The sequence below is a fragment of the Oncorhynchus keta genome, chromosome 21 (genome assembly GCF_023373465.1).
Source record: "Oncorhynchus keta strain PuntledgeMale-10-30-2019 chromosome 21, Oket_V2, whole genome shotgun sequence".
In the NCBI taxonomy this organism is placed as follows: Eukaryota; Metazoa; Chordata; class Actinopteri; order Salmoniformes; family Salmonidae; genus Oncorhynchus; species Oncorhynchus keta.
The window spans coordinates 14,673,570-14,689,564 of record NC_068441.1 but is presented as its reverse complement, the minus strand read 5'-3'; the positions used below and the strand labels follow the sequence as shown (position 1 = coordinate 14,689,564).

Sequence of the window (15,995 nt, the reverse complement as noted above, 5' to 3'; positions counted from 1 at the left end):
ACAAATGTTTGAAGCACATTTTTGTAAATCCCAGTCACAAATGACAGCTCAGATAAACCCCCTATGATGAACGAGAGGCTTGTAGAATCATTTGTTTTCAGTTAATCGTTCGCCGGTAGGGGGTCCTGCGCGGTCTGTCATTACTGACTCAAATGAATGAAATGAGTCAATATTTGTTCTTCGGACTGAACGAGTCGATAAGATCAGCAGCAGTAAAAAAGAGTGCAGTGCAGCCCCGTTAACATTTTAAATCATCCAAAGAGAATAGGAGTCATCATCTCCAGAACTATTGCCCCTCATTAAAATGTCTTCTTGGTCAATGTGTTACTGTTTATTTGCGTACGAATGTGCGTGTGTGTGAAGTATACATTTCAACACCAGCCTAGTGGGTTTAATATTTGAGACAATGTCAGATGTATTTTCTAACACCATATGAAAGATTTAGTCAAGGCAATTAAGATCCAACTGTGTAGCCTAGCCCTGTGTAAGCTGAGGCCAAACACATTGATTAGCACCAGACAAGATGTCTAAAATGCTGTCAGTGGTAGCTTTGCTAATATTTCACTCAGAGACACACGAGATAAGAGCCTCAGTGGTCTTTTGATTACTTTTGACAGACTTATTTTCTCCATTATTTAAAGAGTGACTACAGGTGTTTTAGACTCCTCTGTTCCCCTCTCTGTGGAAGGTTGCACCAGGTGTCCTTTGAGGCTCCGCTGTGTGAGGGGAGGAGGAGGGAGAGGCTCTTTCTCATCGGGGACTACACTTCCTCGGCTGAGTTCTTTGTCACCATCGCTGTGTTCGCCTTCCTCTACTCCTTCATGGCCACCATAGTCTACATCTTCTTCCAGAACAAGTACCGCGAAAATAACCGAGGCCCTCTGATCGTGAGCTGCTCACCTTTCACGCTTTTCCATGTTCAAATCTACATTTTGAATAAGATAGTATGCTATGTGTTTGTAGTGCTTCCATGCGGCAATATATATTACAGACAATATATTTTCTATATTATACTCAGTCCTTGCACCTTTGACATCTGCTGGTTGTGCAAACAGTAACTTTAACAATATTCAGTAACATGTCCCCCTCCCCCTCAGGACTTTATAGTGACCGTGGTGTTCTCCTTCATGTGGCTGGTCAGTTCTTCAGCCTGGGCTAAAGCCCTGTCGGACATCAAGGTGGCCACAGACCCAGATGAGGTGCAGGAGCTCATGTCTGCCTGTAAGGTCATGACCAACAAGTGTGGCTCAGTGCAAGGACCCCGCTGGTCAGGCCTCAATACCTCTGTGGTGCGTCCGAATGCGAACTGCACACTACCAAAACACACATTATAAACCATAGTATGTTTGTTTTGCTGTGATACTCTGTCTCAGTCACACTTTATTTAGATAGTCCAGCTAGTAGATACTCTACAGATGGTCCTACTGTCAACAAACTATCTGTTGATGAGCAACTGCTTGCTAAGGTTACAGTTAGGTTTGGAATAATGGTTAAGGTTAGGGTTCAGGTAGTTTAAATCTTACTGATCTTACTAGTCTTTAGAGCAGCGACAGATGGACTATCCAAATAAAGTGTTACCTCTGTCTCTCCCCAGGTGTTTGGCTTCCTAAACTTCATCCTGTGGGCAGGAAACATCTGGTTTGTCTTCAAGGAGACTGGTTGGCATAAAGGAGGACCAGCTCGGTACGCTGGAGCGCCTCCCGAAAAACAGGCTGAGACAATCAACCAGCAGCAGCCCTACAACCAGGGCAGTTTTGACCAGTCAGGAGGCTACAGCGCCCAGGGAGACCAGGAGCAGGTATCAGAATACAGTGCTGTGGGCGGACCCACCTCCTACTCCAATCAGATGTAGCTTTGCAGTCTGATTGTCACACTGAAGGTGGGGGGGACATCCAGTTCTTAGGTAGAAATATTCTGGTGCCAGAAAAAGTAAGTTGTCGATTGGTACAGTTAAACAGAAGTATTTTGGAGTATTGTACATAAAACTCGATTTTGGTTACGTTTTTAGATGTGTTGTCCTGAATGTTGTATTGCCTGTGTGTTGAGTCTGTTGATAGTTTCTCATTTTCGGTGCTAGGTGCTATGCCACAGAACCTTTTAACTTGATGTCTTTTTCATTGTGGAAGAAAAATGTGGTATACAATTGTATAATTCTTGAAGTTTCCTACATAGTGTTGACAAAGTGCATGCAGTTGTGCTATGTGTTACTATGCCTGTTTGTGCACATTGTATTTACGAAACCGGCAGGATTTCATCTCAGAGTTACAGTAAGGTATCAGCAGTAGTTTTACCTCACAAACGCAACATTTACAGTGTTGTTCTAATTTTTCATGAGCAGAAATAAAATATCCCAATAATTTTCCATATGCACAAAAAGCTTATTTCTCTTAAGATTTTCTGCACAAATTTGTTTACATCCCTGTTAGTGAGCATTTCTCCTTTGTCAAGGTAATCCTGCATGCAGGGTTTATGTTCAGTGTAGTTACCGTTTCATTACACAAGATGCCCTTGCTCTAAAGGGGCTTTATGTGTTGGTTTGTGGGAAGTTTTTGATGTTAGTGTTAACAATTGTAAATGGGAAAAGTGTTTCTACCCGCTCTGTTTACAAATGGCCGTTCATGATTCAAATGAAAGGATTAGTTTTTTAAGCTGCTGTCAGACTACTGAGCTAGCTGAGTCCATTTAAGCACAAGGCCCCAGTGAAAAAGGCCCAGAAGAACCTAGTTGCAATAAGAACAGTCAGCTCGGCCAAGCTCGTCTGTATAACCATTAGTGAACCCCTTGCATTTTATCTGTCATGTTTTCTCTGTCTTGAATTCTATAAACAGTCATTCAGGTTTCTATGTCTTTCAAAAGTTTGTGCAATTAATAAAAATAGGCCTAATTAGAGAATGTCTGATAATATTGATGATGACGACGATGATGATGATGATAATTAATTAACCCTGTTTCTTGAGCTCCAAAGCATGTGGCTTGCCAGGTAACAAAAAAATATGAAAAAATACAATAATTAAACGTCCATGTATGTACTTCCCTTCTGTCCGTGTAACATTATAATGTGAACAATCTGAAAACCACTTACCAGCATTATTATTCTGTTCAAGATTACTGAGTGTGGATGATATACAAGCAATTTCAATAAATCCTAATAAAGATGTTACACAACAAAAAAAAACATTAGTGTTTTCTATTTCTCTCTTTGGCATTTGCACAAAGAGCTTTTGGGAACAATGGGTAGTCAGGCCAATGTCCCTAATGGGTTAGGCGCTAACTCCAGAACAAACCTGACCAAGCCCTTACACTGCCCCGACCAATGTCCCAGGTACCACTCAGTTCCCAGATAGAATGCCGCCTCAAACACACCTCAGCCTGGTTACCAAAATATTGGGCCATGGCCCATGAGCGTCTGTCAGATGGTTGAGCAGAAACAGTGTTTCCCCAGAGAGTCAGGCAGTTATGTCTGTTGACCTTTGCTCCCTCACCAAAGTGAAGGAATTCTGCTAACAAACGAACCTAAACCCAGACGATTAAAAAGTGGCTTTATGTCTCAAAAAACAAGATAATCAGTGTTGAGGAATCCATGGGTGTTGAGTCCAGCAATCATTTGTCCCCAAGCTTTGGAATGAAAGGAATTTGGCTGCAATTGGTTTAACTTGGGAATCTCACAATGAGCATCTGACCTGAGAACAGATTCCTTACTGCTATTCTCAGGGAACAGCACTTCTGTATTTAACAGAAGATCCAATCTGACTGTATCACTTTTCTCTCTCAGCAAAAATATTACAGTATGTCCCACCAAGGCAGGGGTTATCTCTCTCTCTCTCTCCTCTCTCTCTCTCCTTCTCTCTCTCTCTCTCTCTCTCTCTCTCTCTCTCTCTCTCTCTCTCTCTCTCTCTCTCTCTCTCTCTCTCTCTCTCTCTCTCTCTCTCTCTCTCTCTCTCTGTCTCTCTCTCTCCTTCTCTCTCTCTCTCCTTCTCTCTCTCTCTCTCTCTCTCTCTCTCTCTCTCTCTCTCTCCCCTCTCTCTCTCTCTCTCTCTCTCTCTCTTGCACCTGCTGTCTGACCTGTTGCACCCTCTACAACCACTGTGATTATTATTTGACCCTGCTGGTCATCTATGAGCATTTGAACATCTTGAAGAACAATCTGGATGTCTATTATTATCATCTCCACCCGGCACAGCCAGAAGAGCACTGGCCACCCCTCAGAGCCTGGTTCCTCTCTAGGTTTCTTCCTAGGTTCCTGCCTTTCTAAGGGTTTTTTCAAGCCACCATGCTTCTACATCTTCATTGCTTGCTGTAAAAAGGGTTTATGTGGTGAAAAGGCCTATTTGTGTGGTGCTAAAATGTTATAATGTTCCCTCTCCCCACGTGAAAATATGACTTGTTGACAAGTTGACTCCCTGCATAGCCTAACTCACACTAAAATGGCTAACATAGGCCTAACGTAGGCCTAACACGAGAAATAAAAAGAAAGGTTAAAGGAATAGGCTACAATAGCATCATGGAAACAGGTGCTGCGCGAGTGAAATCCCCAGTTTGGAAGGACATCAACACGGTAGATTGATTATGGATACACAGCCTGCACAAAGTGCAAGCAGTTAGGCCTATTTGTTTTCAATAGTTCAGTTAAGTATCAATTAGGATTATTACATTAATTCAGGCTTTTGTTCATTAGACCATACATAGGCCAAATAAAGTTTAAACCTGTGCAGCTGGTAAACGTTTGAGCAGTGGTGTAAAGTACTTAACTAAAAATACTTTAATGTACTACTTAAGCAGTTTTTCAGGGTATCTGTACTTTACTTTACTATTTATATTTTTGCCAACTTTTACTTTTACTTCACTACATTCCTAAAGAAAACAATGTCCTATTTACTCCATACATTTTACATGACACACAAAAGTACTCGTTACATTTGGACTGCTTAGCAGGACAGGAAAATGGTCCAATACACGTACTTCTCAAGTGAACATCCCTGGTCATCCCTACTGCCTCTGATCTGGCGGACTCACTAAACACACGCTTCGTTTGTAAATGATGTCTGAGTGTTGGAATGTGCCACTGGCTATCCGTACCTTAAAATAACAAGAAAATGGTGTCTCTGGTTTGCTTAATATAAGGAACTTGAAATTATTTATACTTTTACTTTTGTTACTTCACACTAAAATGGCTAACATAGGCCTAACGTAGGCCTAACCCGAGAAATAAAAAGAAAGGTTAAAGGAATAGGCTACAATAGCATCATGGAAACAGGTGCTGCGCGACCAGGGATGTTCACTTGAGAAGTACGTGTACTTCAGTATATTTTAGCAATTACATTTACTTTTGATACTTAAGTATATTTAAAGCCAAATACTTTTACTCAAGTAGTATTTTACTGGGTGACTTTCATTTTTACTTGAATCATTTTCTATTAAGGTATCTTTACTTTTATTCAAGTTTGACAATGGGTACTTTTTCACCACTGAGTTTGAGTTGCCAACAGCTTACTTATGTAGCCTATCTTTGCAGCCTTTATCCGACTCTGGGAATGGTTTATTTAAGTTTTAATTAGGTATAAACTATATGATTATCTAGACAATATTGCATGTCAATGTATTGTTTCGTTATGTCAGCTATATGCTTTCATTAGGTAAGAAGGCTAATTAGAATGCTCTTTTTCTCTAAATAATTTGAGTGATGCATCGGATTGTGAAAATAAAAATATATCATTCTTAATTCATGGCATGTTTTCCTTTTATACAATGTTGAATACACATGCAGAGAAATTAATTTAATGTGGGGAAGGGAATTAGTAATAATAGCCTACTAATAACAATAATAGTAAAGCCTACTACTCTGGAGTCATAAAAACAATGACATAAATTGATGTTATATGATGGATAACGGGTCGGCTCTTGGAACAATTCTATGCGGCGTGGTGAGGGTGCGGCTCCAGAAAACTGACCCGTGCAAGTACTCTATTACATTCTAGCGTGGCTATCTAGTGACTACCCTCCGAAAACCTGATCCTCATCAAGACATCAGAGTGCCCTCCTGTGGATGTGTAGGTGCACTGCATCTCTCTGGAAGGGTTTTGGATCAGGGCACACTGTGCTAGTAGCATGGCCTGCCTGACTGGCTGCAGTGTTGTGCTGTGTGGCATCTGTATCTGTGTGTTTCTCTCTGCTCCAAAAGGCTGTGGTCATTAAGAGCAGGACCAATGCAAGAGGCCTTAACTCCACTCTGCAGACAGTTTTCTCTGTCACACGTGACTGATGTCTCTCTCTGGATATCACTCTTTTATCCCATAGACACACCCTGACATCCAAGGTCATGTATAGAATATGTATATTTTCTCTGATGTCAGGGTGTCTGTGTTGGGGTAACATAAGGATATCCAGTGACAATATATTGTACACTGTAATGACTGGACATGGAAAAGCATAACTAAATTGTGTAAGTCATATAGGCCTAATCTCCTGAATTTATTCAAAGGAACATCATGGATTTTTTCATAACCAAGGGTGTTTCAGCATTTTCAATAATGTGAACATTTTGTCATTTCTTTCAGGCTCATGAGTTGAAGCCAAAGTACAAGGAGATATTTAGCTGAACTGGAGGGAGATAATGAGAGGAGGATAGCGCTCTAATGCTTTCTGCTCCTTCTCATCAGCCCGTCTGTCACTTCAGATCTGCTAACAGAGATCCAGACAGCTAGCCTGCACGCGCTAGCAAATTCCACTCCATCTCTTTACCTCGTTAACTTGGCAATACTCCATCCTTAAAAGACACAGCATCTCGCCAAATCTCCAGGCAGCAGGGTGCTACCACTGGACCCTACAGTGTGACTCAACAATGGAACTGTCTTATAATGATATTAAGTGAAACAAAGAGCCATCCTCTCTCTCTCTCTTACTCATCAGAACCAAATGATTTTCAGACCTTACTCGGGGTAGTAATGATGTTCAGGGTCAAGGGTGACTGATCTTTCAATGAAAGAGTGTGAATAAAACCATGAAAAGCAATGGACATAACCATTGATGAGAACACAAAATTACAAGTCTAAAACTAAATTGATCAACTAAAATGTATATATATATATATATATATATATATAGATCAAAAGTTTTATATTATTCCAGGGTATTTATTTATTTTTACAATTTTCTACATCGTAGAATAACAGCTCTGCACACTCTATTTTAGAATAAGGCTGTAACTTAACAAAAAAAGTCAGCGGGTCTGAATACTTTCCGAATGTACTGTATGTATCTGTTTCAATCCAGTCCAGGCCACACCACCGGTCCATTGGGCAAAAACCAGACTCATCCCTTATCTGGTGAGATAGGGACATCTAGTGGTGTAAAAAGAGGACAGCCCATAGAGGACATCCTACCAAACCTGTCTGTCATTGGGAATGTTGTAATCTCAGTTAACCCAGAACTGAAGTCTCGCATAACAGAGCCCCACAGTGGAGGTGTCATAATAGCCATAAAACCTAGGGGTCAAACAGGGAAATGGTTCTAAAAGGTTTTTTCACCATTTAATTTTCTCATAGGGGATTTTAGAAACACTTCAAATAAGGGCTGTGTTTCACGTAGGTTTACCCTGGTGTGATGTTTTGATAATCAATTTGAAAATGGGAAAAATTTATGGTAGAAAAACCATAAAAAAAACTGGATGTCCTTTTGGTGGTGGACCACTCTTGATACACAAGCCTACAGGTTTATACCGATCCTTTTTTAACCTGCGAAATCAGTCTATTAAATTGGATTTTTTATTCGGCTCATTAAATTACTTCTCCAATCAGTGAATATTGAGCAGGCAAGCTAGTTGTTTACATGCGTGCTGGACAGACTAGTGTAGCCTATGGCACAAGATGCGACCACAATTTTGGGGATGGGTGAGAGGACTGAGGCATCTTATGACCAGCAAAATCTGAATTAGGTCCACAGATTTATACCTAGGAGCAGCTTCTATGGAGGAACTTTGGATGTCCTTTCAGCTAGCTAACTAACATGTGAGAAGAGAGGCACCAGAATTAAAAACACGTTTTACCCGTTTGTAGTTAATACATCTAGCGTGAAATGTGCCAACTAGGCTTATTGGCCAATCTACAGTTGCTATATCCCATTGCTGGCTTGCTTCTGAAGCTAAGCAGGGTTGGTCCTGGATGGGAGACCAGATGCTGCAGGAAGTGGTGTTGGAGGCACTCTTCCCTCTGGTCTAAAGTTAAAAATGTCCCAGGGCAGTGATTGGGACATTTCCCTGTGTTGGGTGCTGTCTTTTGGATGGGACGTTAAACAGGTGTCCTGACTCTGTGGTCCCTAAAGATCCCATGGCACAGCGTAAGAGTAGGGCTAAATTCTTAATCATCCCACCCGCATCCCACCTGCTACATTCTCTATTTGGTGGATACATATACATTTGTGAGAGGATCCTCAAACCCAAGTCATGTTAGTGCCAAGGTGAATATAGGAAAACAACAACCCCTGGCTACACTCCCACCCAGTGACAGCTTCCCTAACCCCACTGACATTCTAATGAAGAGAATGTGGAAGAGCAATTGACAACTTTATTCAGCAAAAATACATACAGGTATTATAAAAACAAAATGTCAACTCAAGTGAAACTTCATTGTTCAAATGCAAAGCATTATCAAAACAAATTGTACCTAACTAAATTACATTGACAGCCGAGATGAATTCATTCTCCATTCTCCATGGAGCTTTCCTGAGCGTCATCATTCTCTGACTTCTCATCATCTGATAAAACAAAATACATTAACATAATTACAGAAGGGTAGTGGATCTCAATCGCTTAAGTAATAATGCCTGAAGCTGGTGTTTGGAGGATATATTGGTACTGGTGTGAGGCCTGAGACGAAGTCACGGCAAAAAGTGCAGCCAGAAGAGCAAAGTAGCTGCATTTGCACTACGCTGTATTCTAGGTGACATTTAATGAAACTGAAGCTAGAAAGACCGCAAACTAACTTCACTTCGTTTGACCTATTTTCTATTGATAGTGTATACATACAAAACAACCGGTCAAAAGTTAACACCTACTCATTCAAGGGTTTTTATTTTTTACATTGTAGAATAAGTGAAGACATCAACACTATGAAATAACACATATGGAATCGAGTAACCAAGAAAATGTAAACAAATCAAAATATATTTTATATTTGAGATTCTTCCAATAGCCACGCTTTGCCTTGACAGCTTTACACACTCTTGGCATTCTTTAAACCAGCTTCCTGAAGTAGTCACCTGGAATGCATTTCAATTAACAGGTGTGCCTTGGTAAAAGTTAATTTGTGGAATTTCTTTCCTTCTTAATGCATTTGATCCAATCAGTTGTGTTGTGCCAAGGTAGGGGGATATACACAAGAGCCCTATTTGGTAAAGACCAAGTCTACACCATTGCAAGAACAGCTCCAATAAGCAAAGAGCAATGACAGTCCATCATTACTTTAAGACATGAAGGTCAGTCAACCAGGAAAATGTCAAGAACTTTTAACGTTTCTTCAAGTGCAGTCACAAAAACCATAAAGTGCTATGAAACTGGCTCTCATGAGGACCACCACAGGAATGAAAGACCCAGAGTTACCTCTGCTGCAGATAAGTTAGAGATACCAGCCTCAGAAATTGCAGCCCAAATAAATGCTTCAGAGTTCAAGTAACAGATGCATCTCAACATCAACTGTTCAGAGAATCAGGCCTTCATGGTTAAATTGCTGCAAAGAAACCACTACTTAAGGACACCAATAAGAAGAGACTTGCTTGGGCCAAGAAACACAAGCAATGGACATTAGACCGGTGGATGATCTCTGCATGTGTATTTCCCACCGTAAAGTATGGAGGAGGTATTATGGTGTGGGGGTGCTTCGCTGGTGACACTGTCTGATGTATTTTGAATTCAAGGCACACTTAACCAGAATGATTACCACAGCAATAGGCCATCCCATCTGGTGTGTGATTAGTGGGACTATCATTTGTTTTTCAACAGGAAAATGACCCAACACACCTTCAGGCTGTGTTAGGGCTATTTTACCAAGGAGAGTGATGGAGTGCTGCGTCACATGACCTGGTCTCCACAATCCCCTGACCTCAACCAAATTGAGATGGTTTGGGATGAGTCAGACCGCAGAGTGAAGGAAAAGCAGCCAACAAGAGCTCAGCATATGAGAGAACTTCTTCAAGACGGTTGGAAAAGCATTCCAGGTGAAGCTGGTTGAGAGAATGCCAAGAGTGTGTGAAATTGTCATCAAGGCAAAGGGTGGCTATTTGCAGAATCTCAAAATATAAAATATATTTAGATTTATTTTACTTTTTTGATTACTATATGATTCCATGTGTTATTTCACAGTTTGTTTTCACTATTATTCTACAATGTATACAATAGTAAAAATAAAGAAAAACCCTTGAATGAGTAGGAGTTCAAAACCTTTTGACCGGTAGCGAACAGCCATAAAAATTATGATGCTTCGTGATTTCGACTGGCTGACAAAAGCTGCTCGCCTGATCCCGACACATTCATTACTATGGGACATCTGGAGATCGAATTTGAATATTGAAACAATGTTGCAAATGTCAGAGACAGACAGCAAGGTTTATAGAAATCTCCTCTGTTAACTAGATGTTAGTCTAAAATGTGAGAATGTAATAATAACATTCAGGATCAGACCCACCCCTTGTATAATGATCGCCACACAGTCCAGCATACCCATAGCCCATCTTGCCATAGGAGAGCACAACGGCAACAGTCATACTTACTCTCCAGTGTCTGCTGTAGTTCCTGGATGGTACTGAGGAGCACATGGAACTGTTTCTTCCTCAACTCCAGCTGAGGGACAAACAGACAATATATTCAGAAAACACCATAGAAATATATAGTTAAATAAAATGCTATTTGTCAAATGCGCCTAATAATAGGTGTAGACCTTACAGTGAAATGCTTACTTACAAGCCCCTAACCAACAATGCAGTTTAAAGAAAAATAAGTGTTAAGTATTTACTAAAATGAAGTAAAAAAATATTTATTTCTTGAAGAGCAACAATAACAATAACAAGGTTATATACAGGGTGTACCGGTACAAAATCAATGTGCGGGGGCACAGATTAGTCGATAAGATAGTCAAATAAAACACACAGGAAACAGGCCTACCTTATCTTCCACATTCTCTTTGATGTGAGACAACTGCTGGAGCTCTTTGTCAAGTGCCTCCAACTGCCTGTGGTGAAAAAAATGAAAAAAGATCACATTTAAAATCAAAATGAATATCGGCATGTGCATGGTATACCTGTACATGTTGGCTGCCTCCATTAAAACATGTAGAGAAAAGAGGCCGTACACTCACTTCAGTGTTTCATGGCGATCTGGATGTTGCTGGATGACCTTTGCCAGTGCATCATACTCTGCAAAATTAAAGGACACCAGCGACATTTAAGTTTACTCCAGTACCAGATTCCTATACTAAAAGTATTGACACAAGACTACTGTAATTGCTGGACTATTAAGCGCACCTGAATATAAACCGCACCGCACCCACTGAATTATTAAAAAATATGTATTTTGTACATAAATAAGCCGCACATGTCTATAAGCCGCAGGTGCCTACCGGTACATTGAAACAAATGAACTTTACACAGCCTTTAAACGAAACACGGCTTGTAACAAAAATTAAAACAGAAGATGGTGACATTGGTCACCATCTTCCTCCTCCAGTGCACTGAAACAACTGAAGTCATCTCCTTCGGTGTCGGAGTTGAATAGCCTCAGAATTGCTTCATCCGATGTTGGATCGTTTTAATTGTCGCTCTCGTCACTTCCATCCGGAGGCAAATACCCCGCTGAGCTCATGCTGCCCCTTCAACACGCAGCAGTCCAGCCTTTCGAAACCCGTTGATGATAGTGGATTTGTTTGACAATGCTCCACGCTGTCAGGACCCACTGGCAGACTTGACCATAAGTTGCTCTTCGCATGCGGCCCGTTTTAGTGAACGATTTCTCCCCACTTGTCATCCAAGCCTCCCACTGAACACGGCGCGCCACCTTAAATGCACGATTTACACTGAGGTCGAGTGGCTGCAAATACTTTGGGCCATCTGCTTTTCTTCCCTCTGAAAGGTTTGTTGTCTTTTTGCACTGAGTCAGTTCCTCACGCTGCGGTTTACAAAGTCTTATAATCGACTCATTAAGGCCAAGCTCCCATGCAGCAGCTCTATTTCCTTTTCCAACAGCCAGATCGATCGCCTTCAACTTGAAAGCTGCATCATATGCATTTCTCCGTGTCTTTGCCATGATGAGGGTGACAAAATTACCACCGTAATCAGAATGATGGGAAGTTTGAGCGCGCTCGATTTACGTCACATTATGTGACGGTGCTCAGTTTTTTGGCGGCATGAATCTTGTGAAAGCGGGAAAAATCCATAAATTAGCCGCGTCATTGTATAAACCGCATGGTTCAAAGTGTGGGAATAAAGTAGCGGCTTATAGTCCGGAAATTATGTTAATCAAATTGTGCAAGTTAAAACAATAGATCATTTCCCCAAAATGTATATAGCCATCTTGCACTTTAATGCATATTTAAGTGAACCCGGGTTAACCTCACCTTGACGATTCTTTCGTATTCTCTTTGCCCTCTGGATCTCCTTTTTGCATTCTGATATTTTATCATGTGCTGATGTGATGTTTTGTTCTGAAGAGAAAGAGAATCAAATATGGCGTGATTATAAGTTCTGACAATAGAACAGTGTAATGCAGGGTTGCCTAACTCAGTCCAGGAACAAGTACGGGAACCCTTGTGTAAAGGACTGAGATGCCATTTCTCTCACCAATGTCAGTGTATATTTTCTCATAGTTTTCCATTTCCCGGAGGTTCATGTCATACACCAGCAAGGTCTTCCCCATTGAGAATTCACATTGTGCCAATGTACCCAACATCCTCTGGTACTGTGTGAATCTGCAAAGAGGAATACATTACAATTTCACTTTGAGATAGTTTACATAACAGTTGATGTAAACATCAACGAAAGTCAAACACCATTATTGACCAATGGTGTCATATAAATATATACACACAAACACTATGTGGACACCCCTTCAAATTAATTGATTTGACTATTTGTGTCATATCCATTGATTACAGGTATATAAAATTGAGCACACAAAATCTCCATAGGCAAACATTGGCAGTAGAACAGCCTTACTGAAGTGCTCAGTGACTTTCAGCGTGGCACTGCGTGGCACTGTCATAGGATGCCACCTTCCCAACAAGTCAGTTTGTCAAATGTCTGCCCTACTACAGCTAGCCCGGTCAACTGTAAGTGATTTTACTGTGAAGTGGAAGTGTAGCTCTGGGGGCAACAACAGCGAAGTGGTAGGACACACATGTTCACAGAATAGGACCACCGAGTGCTGAAGTGAGTAAAAATAGTCTGTCCTCTGTTGCAACACTCACTACCAAGTTCCAAACTGCCTCGAAGAAACGACAGCAAAATAACTGTTGGTTAGCAGCTTCACGAAATGGGTTTCCATGGCCGAGCAGCCACACAAGCTGGAGTGGTGTCAAGCTCGCTGCCATGGGACTCTGGAGCAGTGGAAATGCGTTCTCTGGCGTGATGAATCATCCTTCACCATCTGGCAGTGTGTTGGACAAATCCGGGTTAGGCGGATACCAGGGGAAAGCTACCTGCCCCAATGCATGGTCGGGGGCTGTTTTCATGGTTTGGGCTAAGCCCCTTATTTCCAGTGAAGGGAAATCTTAATGCTACAGCATACAATGACATTCTAGACGATTCTGTGCTTCCAACCTTGTGGCCACCATTTGGGGAATAACCTTTCCTGTTTCAGCATGACAATGCCCCTGTGCACAAAGCGAGGTCCATACCGAAACGGGTTGTCGAGACTGGTGTGGAAGAACTTGACTGGCTTGCACAGAAACATGACATAAAACCCTTCAAACACATTTTGGATGAATTGGAAAGCTGACTGCGTGCCAGGCCTAATCGCCAAACATCAGTTCCCGACATCACTTATGCTCTTGCGGCTGAATGGAAGCATAGTGCCCTTTATTTTGTTACAGTTTTAATATTCATCAATGCATCAAACGGTTGGCTGGACTTCACTAAAGACCCGTAGATCTCTACATTACTCCTTTTTGTTTACAAGGACCTTCTTCAAAAACATACGTCTTATCGAACTTTGCTGTTGAAGTGTGGCCAGAATTACCAAACCACTTCACAGGATTGGTTAACTCTTGAGATTCCTAGGTTCTCCACCGAGCTAGGTAAATCTGTTTTTAGTTTTAATGCCCCATACTGCTGGAACAAAATTCTAGAAGACAATTCATCTTGATGTTCTGGTGCTGTTTAGGCAATTTACAGTATTGATTTGAGACTTATTTGTGGAGGAATCCAACTGCTTTTCTTGGTGATTTGTGCGGTTCCATTTGTGCTTTACATCTAGCCACCATCCATGATGTGTATATTCGTGTTGTATTATACAGGGTGCATTTGAAAAAGAGACCTAGGTTTCAATAGGTCTACTGTTAGAATAAAAGGTTAAATAAAACAGAAATACATAAACATTGTCAGTCAAATCAACCTCTCCTTGAAAGCAATGATTGGTGGTAGCTAACGTTAGCTAGTAACAACAACGGCGTATCACACAAGGCAGAGCAGTCACATTTACCCTTCTTCAGGAGACCCAGTTGAATTGCACCATTTGGTGAAGCTCTTCAACAGAACATTGATACGTCTGTCGTCTCCAGCTCCGTCTCCATCAATGAGAAGACGTTTTCGAATAACTTCGTCTGTAATGGAGAAGTTCGCAATGAGCACATTGACCTCCAGACCTACAATTTTTGCAAGCTAACTTTAGCTTCATGGCTGCTAAACTACATTTACACTGGTTGATCATGACAAACTCAAAAATGTCCGCCATGGACACTTATGTAAAATGATGTAGTTAGCCAAACACAAGAGATATGTAGCGCCGATCACCACGTACTCATGAAATACTGAACACAATGATTCACTAGCTAGAACATTAGCTTGCATACCTAACAAATACATGTACCGGTAGCTAGCCAAACAATGTAGCTGAGGCCTTCAATAAAATATTAAAATGTAAATTTCAAAGATGCAGAATTATTTAAGACATGTGCTTCATGATTAAGAAACCAATTTCAACACATTGGGTAATATCAAACGATTAACGATATTACCATCAGTTACTGCACCCATTTGCCCAGCACGAAGTTTCTTCTTTGAATAAAACGTTACTTGTTCAAGGAAATATGCTGCGCAAAAACAACTCCGACGTGGGAACTCGGAAATCTTCGACGTCAGTGCGCTCAAGACAACTGGGAACTCGTCAAAAAAAACACTCCGACTGAAAAGTCGATGTGAACGGTCATCCAACTCGGAATTCCAGTCAGAAACTCGGGCATCTTCTTAGAACTCAGAGCTGAAGATCACTGGCGCCATGATTTGACCTCGTTTTTTCCCCGAGTTCCCAGTTGTCTTGAAAGATCCAACAAAGACAGGTTTGGAAACTCTGTGGCACCAATAAACAAGGCTACTGGAAATGCCCCACCTTTATAAAAATGTTTAAAAAAGACACGGATTGGTCAGTAGGCCTCGTGTTAATTGTGACAGCATGCGACTCACATGAAACTGCCCTCTTCGTTCACCATTACGGTGCATTTATTTTGCTGAAAATTGTTACTTGGCCCCTTTGACGAGACACAAAATGGCACCAGTTTCAGATCTTTGAAACCGCGTGCTGGCAGCGCAGCGACGTGCGTGCTGGTGGAGTGACGTCTGAGTCCCATAATGCATTCTGGTAAACAGACATGGAAGCACCTGGTAAAGACCTCCACAGTCAGTGAGCATTGCATTCGTTCTATTTTTCACGATCTTCTTACTTTAATATCTGCCACATTCAACAGATTTTCACCTATCTGCCATCATATTTGCACCCCCAACGTCCAGGACCCTTGTAAGTG

General features: G+C 41.3%; 3 protein-coding genes across 8 annotated transcripts in view; 2 read left to right on the top strand and 1 right to left on the bottom strand.

Moving 5' to 3' along the window:
* The window catches only part of LOC118399753 (synaptoporin-like), a 70,916-nt gene extending 67,750 nt beyond the window's left edge, over positions 1–3,166 (top strand). For both annotated transcript variants that reach the window (XM_035796004.2, XM_035796003.2), the window contains 3 exons: positions 689–887; positions 1,098–1,289; positions 1,595–3,166. In XM_035796004.2, the coding sequence (XP_035651897.1) occupies positions 689–887; positions 1,098–1,289; positions 1,595–1,852 (649 nt within the window). In that variant the 3' untranslated portion in view covers positions 1,853–3,166. The remainder of the gene's footprint in view (positions 1–688; positions 888–1,097; positions 1,290–1,594) is intronic.
* Positions 3,167–8,540: 5,374 nt separating this feature from the next.
* thoc7 (THO complex 7) lies at positions 8,541–15,787 on the bottom strand. 2 transcript variants are annotated; one of them, XM_035796733.2, is made up of 8 exons: positions 15,658–15,787; positions 14,678–14,798; positions 12,820–12,947; positions 12,597–12,683; positions 11,343–11,400; positions 11,150–11,216; positions 10,759–10,828; positions 8,541–8,748 (listed from the first exon to the last, which is right to left on the bottom strand). In XM_035796733.2, exons 3-8 carry the CDS (start codon positions 12,926–12,928, stop codon positions 8,690–8,692), a joined length of 450 nt encoding a protein of 149 aa, XP_035652626.1. In that variant the 5' UTR covers positions 12,929–12,947; positions 14,678–14,798; positions 15,658–15,787; the 3' UTR covers positions 8,541–8,689. The 2 variants fall into 2 exon arrangements, with proteins under 2 accessions (XP_035652626.1, XP_035652625.1); XM_035796732.2 differs by having other exon boundaries at positions 15,213–15,660.
* LOC118400167 (ataxin-7-like) overlaps positions 15,729–15,995 on the top strand; it is a 46,883-nt gene continuing 46,616 nt past the window's right edge. The window contains exons 1-2 of one of the 4 annotated variants that reach the window (XM_035796725.2): positions 15,729–15,855; positions 15,939–15,988. The gene's annotated coding sequence lies outside the window, so the exon portion shown is untranslated. Of the gene's footprint in view, positions 15,989–15,995 lie in introns of all 4 variants that reach the window. The other 3 variants (XM_035796726.2, XM_035796727.2, XM_052473366.1) reach the window with 3 other exon arrangements.

Coding starts and splice junctions, on each gene's coding strand:
- thoc7 (XM_035796732.2), bottom strand. Junction 11,217..11,342: donor GATCGCCATGAAACACTGAA/GTGAGTGTACGG, acceptor TTTTCACCACAG/GCAGTTGGAGGCACTTGACA. Junction 10,829..11,149: donor AAGAGAATGTGGAAGATAAG/GTAGGCCTGTTT, acceptor TTTGTCCCTCAG/CTGGAGTTGAGGAAGAAACA.